The 14,193-nt window shown below is 41.4% G+C and overlaps 1 protein-coding gene across 2 annotated transcripts in view; it reads left to right on the top strand.

Annotated features, from left to right (window-relative positions):
- SULF2 (sulfatase 2) overlaps positions 1-9,496 on the top strand; it is a 59,828-nt gene extending 50,332 nt beyond the window's left edge. The window contains exons 11-20 of one of the 2 annotated variants that reach the window (XM_010015099.1): positions 645-888; positions 2,713-2,809; positions 3,683-3,777; positions 5,828-5,887; positions 6,310-6,479; positions 6,969-7,111; positions 7,322-7,445; positions 8,057-8,078; positions 8,362-8,418; positions 9,466-9,496. In XM_010015099.1, the coding sequence (XP_010013401.1) occupies positions 645-888; positions 2,713-2,809; positions 3,683-3,777; positions 5,828-5,887; positions 6,310-6,479; positions 6,969-7,111; positions 7,322-7,445; positions 8,057-8,078; positions 8,362-8,418; positions 9,466-9,496 (1,043 nt within the window). Of the gene's footprint in view, positions 1-644; positions 889-2,712; positions 2,810-3,682; positions 3,778-5,827; positions 5,888-6,309; positions 6,480-6,968; positions 7,112-7,321; positions 7,446-8,047; positions 8,079-8,361; positions 8,419-9,465 lie in introns of both variants that reach the window. The other variant, XM_010015098.1, reaches the window with a different exon arrangement.
- The last annotated feature ends 4,697 nt before the right edge of the window (positions 9,497-14,193 follow it).

Below are 14,193 nucleotides of genomic sequence, written 5' to 3'. Positions count from 1 at the left end.
TAGGAACTCACTGACTGGTCTGCACATCAGGAACATACTTGGAAAGAAAAGAATTAGATGCGGATAAAAGACATTCAGATATTAATCCCTCCTGAAAAAATCAAGCCTTTTACCTTGAAGAATGAGCATATTATTGTGCAAAGTCTCAGGCTGAACACTGGGAGTACTTGGGACAACCTCAGAAAGTGTTGCAGGAATCCTGGTGTGGAGCAAAGTGCGCGGGAGAGGAGAAAACAGCAGAGAACTGTTGGGTAAGGGTGACCTCAGGCCCTGCAGTGGTGACTGACGCGTTACTTGCTGAGGCCTGACTGCCATCTAGTGACTGTGAGGGGAAGAGCAGAGCCTCTGTGGGTGGTTTGCTCTCAAAGTGATACGACACAAGGACGTTTTCTTTCCCCTCGGCCATCCTTGTGCATTTGCATTAAATCTGCCCTCTCCTCATGCCCCAGGGTATCCATCTATCCATACAAAAGGTAATGGAGCAGCGGGCTCAGAGTGCAGCTGCAAGAAACACCATTTGTCATCCAGTTAATTCTGAGTGTAACAGTATGGGCTGTTTGTTCCTCCCCAGAACCACAAAGAGGACAAAATTGTAACATGATGTTTCTCCTCCTCTTAATCCTTTCACTTCCTTTTCCATGCAGAATATAAACCAAGCTATGTCCGGAATCGCTCTATTCGTTCTGTTTCTGTTGAGCTGGATGGAGCTATTTATAACGTGGGTTTGGAGGATGGATACCAACCTGTCATACCAAGAAACATCACCAAGAGGCACAGGATGCAGAGGGCTGTTCTTCGTGAGGAGGAAGATAAAGACATGGGGGAGTACAGCGGCACTGGTGGCATTGCAGAGTATGCAGCCCCTAACCTCATAAAAGTGACCCACAGGTGAGTACACATGATGTTGTTTCTAAAAGCTTTTGCTGCCTTAGTGGCTGCTTTGCAGAAATGGGTCTGTGACCTTGTGATCAGCGTTTTGTGTCCCTTTTGGATACCCAGTCCAGCTTCTGCAAAATTCCTGTTCTCATGTGTACAACAGCTTTTGATTTTGTTTTAGCTTTGTCATGTACAGAGGGGCATGAAGCTCCCGCAGAACCAGAGCAGTGCTTTTGGGTCTTCTGCACTTTGGAGACCACAGTAGCTGAGCAGTGCCTTTCCAGGGAGGACATGGACACCTCAGTGTGCAGTGGGTCCCCTGGCCTGCCTGAGGAGCAAAGGCTCAGACTGCAGCATGACCTGGTCTCATGTCACTGGTTGCTTTGTATTTCATACACCAATTTCTATTTCAAACACCAAATTGATTCTCAGGGAGGAAATAGCCTCTCACAGCTTTCTGCAGGCAGTGCTAGGCAAGGAAAATGTGTATTATGAAGTTGGGTAGACCAGGAGCACTGGGAAATGGAACAGGTAGAGAGGTGCAGGAATTGTATGAACACTCTAATAGCTAAAAACCTCTTGCTCAGTGTGCAAGTCTAGGGATTGATGTATCTTCAACTGTACATTATTAGTTTAGTCACCATTCTGCTTGTCAGTTATCAGGATATCCACCAATCATTATTGATTATGTGCATTAAATTGTTTAATATCTAGCTCATGAAAACATGCCCAAGCCAGTTTGCTCTGTGGAGATGGGTGGTTTCTCTTTGACTTTGTTAAAGGGTTGACAGGGTTAGAGTCCCAAATACGAGGAAATGCAGTGGGGAGATTCTTGTCAGAGAATTAGGCCTCTTATCCCAGCTCTCAGGAATGTTCAGCTCTCATAAATCAATACTCCTGCTCTGGAACAAGTTAAATTGATTTTTTGCTGCTCTTACTGGGTGAATCCCAAACCCATACAAGGAGCTGTCAGGAAGTTTGTGCATAATTCATGAGAAGTCCCCAGAACACTTGAAGAAAAGGCAGCAGTGGGACATGTGTGAGGTGGTGTAAGGAAAATAAAGGAGCATTGGAAATGCTCAGCTTTAATTGAAACAAGCATTCAAAAATCACCACATGGTGTTTGTTGACTTCTCAGGTAATCTTGTCAAGTAGTTGGTTTTGGGACTGGTTGTGGGGCTTTTTGGGGTTAGTTGGTTCGTGAGTTTGTCACTCTTTGGTTTTGAAAAAAATTTAAATCCTGGGTTGCATTAGAAGTTAATTAAAAATAAGGAATTAATTGTCAGAGGATTTTCTGCCTTTGAAGTCGGGAAATACCTTTGAAAAACTTTATCCCTCTTATAGGACACAGCAAAATTTCTGTTCCCCCCCCACCTTGTGGTGCAGTAACACATCTTATAAAGAAGCACTTCATCCTTGCCCCTGCCTCTCATCCCCTCATCATTTAATCATGCATCGGGAAATTGCTTTGGAATAATGCTTTCAGTGCTTGCTAGTTACTAGAGATTGTTTATGTAGACAGCCTAATGAATAAGCAAGATCTTTGTGCAGCACAATTTACATCCAGGAATTAAGCAGCCAAAAGGTTCTGCTGGATAGGAATATTCTCCTTGAATTTTTCTACTTCTGAAAAATTTCCATGGCAACTCAACCCCAAACTCCTTCCCTGGCTCGCAGCACACCCCGGTTCTCCTCAGTGAACACTGGTTGTTTGAATTCTGCATGTCATTTCCAATCTGGCTTCTCATCTCTCCCGGAGCTGCGTTATTAAACCAGCTGTTCATGTTGTCTGTGTGTATCCACTATAATAATCACTGTTTGCTTGTCCCTGCCAAGGTGCTATATCCTGGAGAACGACACCGTTCAGTGCGACACGGATCTGTACAGGTCACTGCAAGCTTGGAAGGACCATAAACTTCATATTGACCACGAGGTCAGTGATGTTCACGGTTTTGCCTTTTCAGTGTGGGTTTTTATCATGGGTTTCTGTGGGCTGACAGGACCATGTGGACTCTGTGTGTCTGTCTGCCTGCCTCTGGTGTCTTTGACCCCCCTGGAACCTTGTGACCTTGCTGGCTGATTTCAGAATAGGTATTTCAGAGATAATTGTTATTACAAGTTTGTGAAGACAAGATGCTGAGTGGAGGAGAGAACTGCAACTGAAGGGACAGCTGAGAAATGTCATAAGCCCTGTGAGGTAAATGAGAGACTTCTGAGTGTCCCCATCCTGGGAAAAATTTCATGTGGATCTCTTTCACATCTTACTAGCCCTGCTCCCCAGGACTGCCAAGTGGGAGCCCAAGGCAAAGTGAGCGTCACTGGTTTCGGTGCTTCTAGATTTATTTTGCTTGCTTGTGTTTTTCTTAACCCTTGCACTTTGGAATGGAATTGGTTGTTCTTAGGCTTGTGAATATGAAGACCCCGAAGATACTTTGCCCTATGAACTCTGCCTCTAAAACTTTGACATTTTTGTCACTAGTATTTCTCTCCTTGCGAATGTGCTGTAGAGCACAAGAGCAGGAGCCGCAGTGGAACCCAGAGTGGCTGCCTGCCTGAGGCTGTCCCCCGTGCTCCCAGTGCCACGTTCTGCTGTCACAGTCAGCAGTCCCAGCAGCAGACAGTGCCAGTGAGGCTTCCTCCTGCTGCACTTCCCTTTTGGAAAGGTGGAGAATCTGTTTGTCAGTGGTGAGAGTCATGGGAGGAAGTGAAGAGGAAGCATTTGGTGACACAGGAATGGGCTGGAGCAGGTTAGAATAAGACTCGATCGGGCCGTGTTGTTCTAACCTGTGTCTTTGCCTTGGTTTAGATTGAAACTTTGCAAAATAAAATAAAAAACCTGAGGGAGGTGAGAGGTCACCTGAAGAAGAAGCGACCGGAAGAGTGTGATTGTAACAAGATCAGGTATTTCTTGTGCACGTCAGAGTCGTCATTTGTGGTGTGCAACTGTTGCTGGTTTCTGTTTTCACAGGAGAAATCAGAGCCTGGTTTATGTGGTTGCCTACTTGCTACGCTCTCGTGTAGTGCTTTCTGGGGGAGGTGGAACACAGCACGAGTGCAAGGCCCACCTCTGCCAGGCAGGAGTTTATTTTAAGCTGTGGGTTTGTTCCTGGAATCTTGCTTATAACAAGGGCAAATTGTCAATATGGAGCAGTGTTAACACAGATCTGTTTTAAAAAGAAGAGTGTGTAAAGCATATGGAATAATGGTGTGGGAAGATGGGAGAATTTCTTCCATTTGGGTTTTTCAGGGCTGGATGTGTTACCTCCTAGGATGCCGCTTCTCTCTGTATAAGAGAATGAGGTTTTTGAGCACAGTACTTAAGTCCTTGGAGGTGCAACATACTCTACAGCCATGAGGTACATGGTTGTTGTGGCCCATGTGGATTCTACAACAGAGCTTCAGCAACAGGTCACTAAAATATGGAGAACATAATTTTTTGGGTTATGCCAACCAATACAGAAAACCAATGGCAAAAAGGGTTTAAATGAAATCAGTATCATTCTAAATGGCAAATCCCCTAAAAGTTAACATGATCTTATAATCCACTGCTTTCAAAACTGGTATTAACAACTAAGTTTATTTAATATATACTGTAAAGATGAAATTATTGTTACAGTGAATGGTTTATAGTAAATTTAAAGAATGCTACATTTCTCAGGCCCAATATAGGAAGCACTTATATTTGTGCATAGCGTTGTTAAGATGAATAATCCAACTGAAATCAATCTTAAGGTCCTTTCCAACCCTAACTATTCTATGATTCTAAGTTAATCATTGGAGTTATAGATGTTTAAGTGTTTGCAGAACTGCATTAAATCAAGTTTTAGCATTTAGGATTTGTTAATGGATTAACCAGTGTGTGTGTGCGAGATAAAATGACTGAAGCTAGTTCTCTAATAATGTTTGTTAATTTCCTATATGGATTGGCTTTATTAAACCTGCCAGCAGCATTCATAATGTAAAGGATTTGTTTTGAAGGGAATTTCAGTCTGACGATTTCCTGCATTCTGACGTACTGTTCAGAAAACGACATTTACTGAACTTGGTTTGTGTTTGCTGATCTGTGTGGGGAGGAACAGCTTCATCGGGCAGAACGTGCTGCCACTGACTAAGGTTGATTTGTCTTTTTTTAACTTTGCAAATTGCACAGAAGGGAAATTTCTGCCAAATCTTGTAAGAGTTGCTGGAGGCAGGGCCAAACCAGTAGAGCTACCCAGCTAGGCTGGGGATGTCTGCTCACGCCTCCCTAGCTCGCAATAGGTTAGACTCTGCTGTTTGCTGGGACAGTCCCATGTATCTTGTTAAAGTTTTCCTGGAAATCCCAGCTAATAACTATGGAGGAAAAATCAACCCTTTGAAGTACAATTGATACTTAAATTCTTTCATTTAGAAGGAAAATGACAGGAAGAGGATGCGAGCTTGTCATCTTATCCTCTGAACTAATCAGTGACTGTTCAGTTGAGGAAATGTTGTAACAATTATAAATCTATTGATTTTTATCTGCCCCGTGTAGGTAAACAAGAACCAAGGACAACTAAAATTGAAGGTTGTGGCTGGATTGTGGATACTTATTGCAATACAGCATTAGAGCACCAGATGTCGCTGTGCACAAACGAGCTGAGGGGAGAAAGCGGCATAAGGCTCGGAAGTGCCTGACCCAGCCTAGCAGGGCTGCTCTGCGTTCATTGAATCGCAGGAGGGTTGGGGTGGAAGGGAGCTTGCAGCTCCTCCAGCTCCAACCCCTGCCACAGGCAGGGACACCTTCCACTAGAGCAGGTTGCTCAAAGCCCCTGTGTCCAACCTGGCCTTGAACACTGCCAGGGATGGGGCATAAATTAAAGGGAGAAGTGACATTGGATTAACTCTGCTTCAGATGCCGTATGAAGGGATGGTACCAACATGAGCAGTTGTCTTTCTGCTGTTCGTCACCCATGCTGTTTTTATTTTCCAGTTACCATTCAAAACACAAAAGCAAACTGAGGCACAAGGGATCTAGTCTTCATCCTTTCAAGTAAGTGAAGGCCTGTTTCTTTGAAAGACGAAATGCAAAGACATTTGCATGTGGTCCATGCGCACCAGTTACAAACTAAGCAAAAGCAGTAGTATTTCATTTCTGCTGTATTAAAAAGAAGAAACACACAAAAACCTGGGAGAGAACTTAAGCCCACGTGGAAATGCTTGTGAATCCTGAGGTGTAAGGTTCCTGGTGTGGGAGATGCCACAGCACAGATGCAGTGCAAGCCTATAAGCCCCTTTGGCTTCACCGTTTTTTTTCAGTGCCAATTGAATTGCAGAGCCATTTGGAAGCCATTTAATTAAAAACTACTGCTTCGGGGGGTTCCCTCAGAGCAGCTGATTTTATTATCTGCTTCGTTATTTTTCGGTGTGTCCAAGCATAACAGAGCTGCATGACCTCCTGTTTCCTGTGTGCAGGAAAGCCCTACAGGAGAAGGACCGGCTGTGGCTGCTTCGAGAGCAAAGGCGGAAGAAGAAGCTGCGCAAACTGCTGAAGAGAATAAAAAACAACGACACCTGCAGCATGCCTGGTCTGACCTGCTTCACCCACGACAACCAGCACTGGCAAACTGCTCCCCTGTGGACACGTAAGGATACTTGAAACTAAGTAATAGGTAGGGGGGGGTACTGGCTAGGCTGGGCTAGGATGCTGGGCTAGTATAAGTCACCAGTGAAAGTTCTGCAGCCAAAGCCAGGCAGCCTTCCTCATAGTAAATAATCTGCTTCAGTGTTATCCTTGCACAAAAGGCAATGGAGTTAAAAGCCAAACCAACTGCTAATAAAAACCTAGAGATGGTGTTGTGTATGGGACAATTATGTGTAGCAGCTCATTGTCTGGAATGTTTCCAGAGAAGCCAGGGGAAGCACCTTGCCAAGATGTTGCTTCAATTAGCCACATTGTGTGGGTGAGGTGTGCACAGAACAAGAAGCTGATGCCAGAAGTCATTCTCTGCTTCAGAGCTCAGGAGTGAGAGGGAGACCAACTGTCTATGAGTAAATGCCATAAACAGAAAGGAATAAACAGTGCTAAAGACAGCAGCGTATAGCTCATGTCTTTGTAACTCTTCAATTTGCAGTGGGCCCTTTCTGTGCCTGTACCAGCGCCAACAACAACACGTACTGGTGCCTGAGGACAATCAATGAGACCCACAACTTCCTGTTTTGTGAATTTGCTACTGGATTTTTGGAGTATTTTGATCTCAATACTGATCCGTATCAGGTACCTGATCATAGAACAGCTCTAGAAATACATCACTGTTCCTTATTGAAGATCAAATGGCATTGTAATGGTGCAGGACATAGAGAAGGCCTAAATCATTTAATGTAGCATGATTTGGCTTCTCTTCTGTCACAGATAAACCACGTGTATTTCATATATGTAAGATACTAGAGAACAATAGTTACTAATGAAAATCCCTATTTATTGCAGCTAATTAATGCAGTGAATACACTGGATAGAGACATTCTCAATCAACTGCACGTCCAGCTCATGGAACTGAGAAGCTGCAAAGGGTATAAACAGTGCAATCCAAGAACCAGGAACATGGATCTGGGTATGTGCCTCTCCCAGTACACTCAAAAGGAGACGGGGCTCGCTCTTACTTACTGTTATGAAACTTGAATCAGTCAAAAGGATTTTAGTATTTATTTATACCGGTAATGTCCTGCTGGGGCTGGTGGCTGCATGCTCACACTTTTGTATTTGTTCACTTTGTGTATGTAATGTTTCTTAAATTAAGAATGGTACTGAAATAGTTCAGTGATGAGTACTGCTGAGTCGCAGGTGAAGGACGTGAGGAATGAACAACACCCAAGTCCACCAAAGCCCAGAATATTATTGTGGGTCTTATTTAGAGCCTGCACCACACAGAGCTGTATGTTTTGAAATCAGTAGGTTTTTGGCAGCTAAAGACACCACTGAAGGTCATTTACAGAAAAGTTTCAAGATACCTTTCCCAATTTCCAACCTCTTTTACCTGGAATAAGGGATTAAATGTGAGAATTAAAGCTCCAGTTAGCATGTATGGGAATATTTCTCATAGCAGTGGATGTTAACTTGTTAATATTCTTAGATCTGTTTTAAGTTGTGTCTTACCTGTTACCTTACTCTGTTGCAGGCAATGGTTAGTAACACTGTTAATTTTATTTCACCTAGGACTTAAAGATGGAAGCTACGAGCAGTACAGGTACACTAAATTATTATTCTTTAAGTACTACCTTCCTGCTAAAGGAGTTCAGGAGGGATCAGGAGCCCCATGGCTGGACACTGCCTGGAATGGCATTTGTCAGATCTTTCCACCCCAGTTACTTGGAAATGCTGGAGCTATTTCTGTTTTAGTATTTCAGCATGTTCTGGTCTTTGTAGTCAAAATTCAGGGTAAACTCTTCTTTCCTCACCTGCAGACTGTCGTGCTGGGGGGGTTCTTGGTGGTGGTTAACCTTTTTCTCCTTTTGCTGCTTGAAAATTAGGCAGTTTCAGCGTCGAAAGTGGCCAGATGTGAAGAGACCATCATCTGCCAAATCACTGTGAGTTGGGAGCAGTTCACAGAAAGTGTTGGCTTTTACTTACCTACCTTCCCTTCCTTTCTCTCCTTGCATGCAGCACCACTTCTAACATCATCATCATCTCTTCTTCTGGAATGCTTAAGTGAGAAATCCTCTCATTCATACAAGAAATATGATAGTACCATCATATAGTCAACTACTGCTGCACAAAAGCACTTGGTGTGTGTTCTGGGAGCATCAAGAGCAAGGACAAATGAGCAAAGGTGGATGCTCAGCTGAAGAACCCAGTTATGGTTAACTTGCCATTAAAATTTCAGGCCACTGTTGGTTTTGTCTAAATGCAGACTTGTAGTAGCTGCCTTGTGGTCTCACACCATCCAGAAAGAACAAACTAACTGTAATTTCTCAGGAAGAGGATCATGTATTCCTTGCTATTTATCCAACCACAGCAAAGCGCAAGTTAGAACAGGGAGTAGACTACAAGACAGATCTGTACATTTTGTTTTATTCTGACATTATACTAAAATCTAAGATTGCTTTTTACTCACTTTACTGCCCTTTAAAACTTGATAATACTGTTCTCAACTTGCCAAAGGTGAGATACACATTTAAAGATGTGAAAAAAAGTGACCTTTGTCATGCTGGTTACTGTCTCCGAATCTCCTCTTCAAAAGAAGGCTGAGCCATCAGCTCATTAAAAATGATGAGGTGCTCTCCAATTGTGCAGTGAAAAAAGGTGCACCAGTACCTCAATAGGCAGAGTCTGGAATTCCCAACTCGCCGGAGAGGATTTGCTCACTTAGTGGTAGTATCTGTATTTCTAGTAGAAGAGACACAAGACCAGCTTTATAACCAAAATAAAGTTAGAATTAATGAGATACAAGCTTTGTACAGGGTGAAGTTTCATATATAGTTGGACTGTTTCTGTGATATACCTGCTGTAATTTTTATAGGGAGTCCACAGTGTGTTTCAGTTGTTTTTTCCTGCATGGATCCATGACAAATATCTAACTACTTCCTCCTAGAATGAATATTGCACACTAAATCATGTTCTGTTTTGTTTTCAAGAGGACAGCTGTGGGAGGGATGGGAGGGCTAACCTCCCCTGACCGCTGCACCTCCGTGAGGATACACACTGGCCAGAACTTGAGTCCATGTACAGACTAAATGACAACGTGTGTGACTTCAGAGAGAATTACAATGTTGACCTGGAGGGCTGGATAAACTTTGAGGCTGAACTAGATAGAATGCTTGCACTGGTGAGTGAACTAAATACCTGCAGTGAAATGATGGGAAATGCTGTCAGAAATACAGGTCTCTGAAATCCCCTATTGTACCTGCTTTTTGCTTTGGATTATACCTCACCTGTTTCACAAGGCATTTTACTTCAGATGACACCACTAACACTGATCCAGGAACTGACAGCAAAGGAAACATGGCCACATCCTGGAGAGGATTCCTGCCCCACTGCACAGAGTGTGCGCCGGGACAGCGGATGTACACTTAAACCATTCTTCACTTCAAAGCCAAGTACAACTCTAAAGTGATGTTTAGAAAACGTGGACACTTTTGCTTCTAACTGGAGATGATGGAAAAGAACATGGAAGAGAATCAGGAACTGAATTGAGTGAGCAGCATTGAACATTCAACACCATGGTATTTCTCTGCTTTCCTCTGAGGCTACGTTTTAGTTCCACACCTACTTGTCCATCCTACTGCCACCTCTAGGAACATTAGAGAAAATCTTGATTAACAGGACGCCAGTTATGTAAATATTGCTCAATATACTGTTTGAAAAGAAATTCCTTCAGGTTGTGAAGAATTTTGTTAATAAAAAGAGTGGAATGCCCACACGCCATTTCTCCAAATGTTACTTCATGTCACATAGTGCATTTCAGGATTTCTCCATTTATAAAAGTACTGAAAAAATTCAGTAAATGTACATCTTAAATTTTAATGAACTCAGATTTGTATGAAGTTTTTTTATGTGGTAATATTATATTGTATGTTCAAAACCAAAACGATTCCTTTGAGAAAGCATTTGCTTAGTAGTGTAACTTTTACATTCATTTTTAAAAAGGCAGCTCCAAGAAGTCCAATACTTGTAGCTAAGAAAGAATGATCTAGTTAAGAGTTTAGTCTACAACTACACTAGATGTTCTGAACAACAGTTACTGTTTAAAGGGAAAACCCCATCATTTTACTACAGAAGCACAGTGTACAGAGTCTACTTGAGTATTTTCATAAAGACGTTATTAAATACATTGTAGTACAGGCACTAGAGGTGATATTTGTTATTTGTACTTACACGTTTTTCATGTTAACCTGCTGTTTTCAAGGCACATGCAGGAGGAAGCTCGTGTGACAGACTCTACCAACTGTGGCCTTCACTCTTAACAAAAAGGTATTTATTTCCAAAACACAGATTTAACTTGCACTTCTAGAAACACCGTGTAAAGATACACCACAGAAATGATTCTGAAGCCCTTCCTGGTTTTGCACATCAGGAAATTCAAGTGGAATTACTTCATGAGGGACACAGATCTCTGCTACCACACCCCCAGACTAAAAATCTACTTGAATTTAGGAACTGAGGAAAAAAAACTCACTGAAAAAGTGGCACTGGGGTCTTTCACTGGATGTGCTTCACAGTAAAACTAGGCTGGAGCTTCTATTTTTATCGCATCTAAGTCAAATATCTTCCAAGGTTGGGGGATTTTAATTATGGAAGTAAAATAGGATTGTCTGTCTTAATCCAGCCATAGATTTTGTTTCTAATGTGTTACAGATTTCACAGATTATCAGAAACATCTGCTGGATGATGAGATAAATACAAATAAGTAAAAAACCTGAATTTAAACTCACCAGTAGAAATGTACTTCTGCTGCTTTCCAGAGAAAGGCATGTGCTGTCTGCCATCTCCCATGAGTGTGCACAGAGAACACCAGCTTAGATTAAAGCAAATCTGCACTTACCTTTTTCTGTTCAGCCTGTAGCCTGTGATGAGAGTGTGACTGTCACAGTCCTGCATGGCCAGTGTGGCTGCTCCCATTAAGCCTGAGAAGTTGCCATGTCCCTTATGGAGAAAACTGGGCCTTGGGCCTCATAAAGGACACACAGTGCAGCTGGTATTTAGTGAAAGGTAGGTTCTTACCAAGCTATGGGGAAACCTGCAACCTCTCCTCCACCTCTGCTGAAGACTGCTATTTAAGTTGAAAAAGACGTAAGTTCCACTTGGTGTCAATGCAACTTCAGTTGCTAAATGGGTCTCGTAGGTGCAAGGTCCAGTTGCCAGTCTCTTAGCTCTTACAGTCAACTAGGAAAATAATTAAATCATTTGCTATACCCAGCTTTCCTCAGTAATAGCACTGGATTTTCTCTGACCTTTCCAGGATACAGTTATCAGCCTTAAAGTATTGACAGCTAAAACACTGCGTCACCAAGTTCTGATTTTAAATAGAAACCTTTATTTACATTATTATTAACATCCAAACACAAAAATCAGAAGAGCAGTAATACCTTACAACCAACTCTTTTATAAATCAGTCCCATGATTTTTCTGTTTTGCAAAATAAAGATACAGATACTTCAAGCAATACTTATAATGTAAACTAAACTTAAATGCAATTCTCAATACTGTATGCCTTCTCCTGAGAATTTTTTTAAATATTGCTCTCAGAATTCCATGTTTCATACTTGCTGTATCACTGTCATCTGGTAGTCTGCACAGAAAGTCTAAAATAAAACGTGTGCTGATTGGTACAACATTCAAATAGTTTTGTCTTATGCCTGGAAAAATGGTCCTGATTTGCTAACTTTAAAAGCAGTATTTTAGGCCAAGATTGGAAAAAACAACACGACACATGAATTCTGTAAAAACATGTTTCTGTGACCAAAAGAGTAGCAGAGACATGTAGCACGACGATGCTCATGAGGCAGCAGTGACCAGAGGTGGCTGTCCTTGCTAACTGTCCTCTCACTGGTGAGGAATGTTACACAGGTTGGTTTTTAAAAACATTCAGAAGAATCTGCTGCTATAGAACCAAACCAGAATTGCAGAGATTAAATGTCAACAGCTTTCAAGGTCAGTTTTATTTCCTGATTTTCCAGCTAGCTGTCATATTAGGATCAATGCTGCCAAGAACGATGTCATTGATGCACTTTAGAAATGCCCCTCTCCCCACCCTTAATCAAGTTTAAACTAAAAATCTTTGGATTCAGCAAAAAAGTAGGTACTAGAAAGCGCCAACATTCTAAACACAGATGAGAAAACGATGATTCCAACAGCAGTCAGGTACCAGTTATACAGAGATGTATAAATAGAATCACTCATTTAAAAAGAACTAGAAGGGCAGGATGTATTAATTAGTAGATAGTCTAAGAGCTCACCTGATGAAAGCAACTGGGATTTGTAGTTTCCATCAATATCATGAACAACTACAAAATATAAAGATTGTTCTACTCTGATTTGATATAAAAAGCAAGGGATTGTTGCCTTTCAGCTTCAGTAGGCAGCACTTAACAAAGAGATATGTTCTACGAAATAAGAAAGATAAAAGTTCCTTAGGCTTTTAAAAGTTTTGCATTAAAAACCACATGAATTGGACTGAAGGTTTCAAATAAATACTATCCCTAAGCTATATACTCAGTACTAACTGCAGAGAGACAAGGCTGCATAAAGTGATTGAATCTACATTCCCTTTGGAACACAACTGGCTGTGTGCTAAGGATGAACTTCTGGAGCATATTTGTAGTTAAAATTACTTAGTTAAAATGGAAGATCACTGAATATGCTGAGCAATAAACCCACCTCTTGCTTACAGGTCCAAGAAGAAACAATCAAGAATTCAGATTAGGTTATTTTACTCGTTTGCAAGAAGTCAGTTTTCCATTAAAGAGAACAAAAGAACAAAAGCACCACACATCTTAAGCATTTCTGGGTCATCCCTCATGGAAGTTTAGAGGTTTGACTTGTTGGAACTGCCTGAAACTGAAAAAACTGCAAAGGGCTCTTCATATCAAGGAACCAAAATAGAGGGCTGGGGGAACCTATTAGAGCAAGTAATAGGAATACATTTGTAACCAGACTTAAATACTGATATGAGATAAACCTGCTTAGAAAATACATTCATTATGATAGAACAATCCAATGAGGTGCAGACATTTGGTTAAATAAAGCGCAGCTTAATATCCTTATAGGTTTCTGGACATCATGTAACAACAGGTATTTTGCAACAAACCTCTCTTGAAGAACATTTAGATTTCATTAAAACTGACCAAAAAAAGACACAATCCAGATTCATCAACTGAAAAGGCAACATACTCTAGAAAGACATGACTGTCATGACAAGTCAGAACACCTCACAATGCAGAGCCTTTTTGTCAATTTGCCTTATGTAAGAAGAAATGTAACAAAGTGCTCACAGGTGGAGAAAGCATTTGACAACTGGTCTTTTATAAAAAGCTATATGTTAAAGATGTAAAAATAAATGAAGTGGTGAAGACCAAAGAAGAGAAAGATGTGGGCTGAAGTCACCCAGCTGCAAAGTCATTAAATTTAATTAAAACCAAAAAAATTCTATTTGGACCTCAACTACACTGAGTTTACAGAAATCGATGTTGTTAAATATTTAGCTTCACAAACTCTGCAAAAATGAGTTAGTGACCTACAAAAGTCATATATATAATACATTATCTTAAAGATCATATTTACAAAATTTATTCACAAAAAGACTGCAAAACTCTGATTCAGACTGCAGTGCCTTGCCTTGAGTTTTCTGAAGTTGTTTTCAAACG

This window comes from Nestor notabilis, unplaced genomic scaffold, assembly GCF_000696875.1.
Source record: "Nestor notabilis isolate BGI_N333 unplaced genomic scaffold, ASM69687v1 scaffold5275, whole genome shotgun sequence".
In the NCBI taxonomy this organism is placed as follows: Eukaryota; Metazoa; Chordata; class Aves; order Psittaciformes; family Psittacidae; genus Nestor; species Nestor notabilis.
Note: the sequence above shows the minus strand (reverse complement) of the source record. Positions and strands in the feature narration are given on the sequence as shown.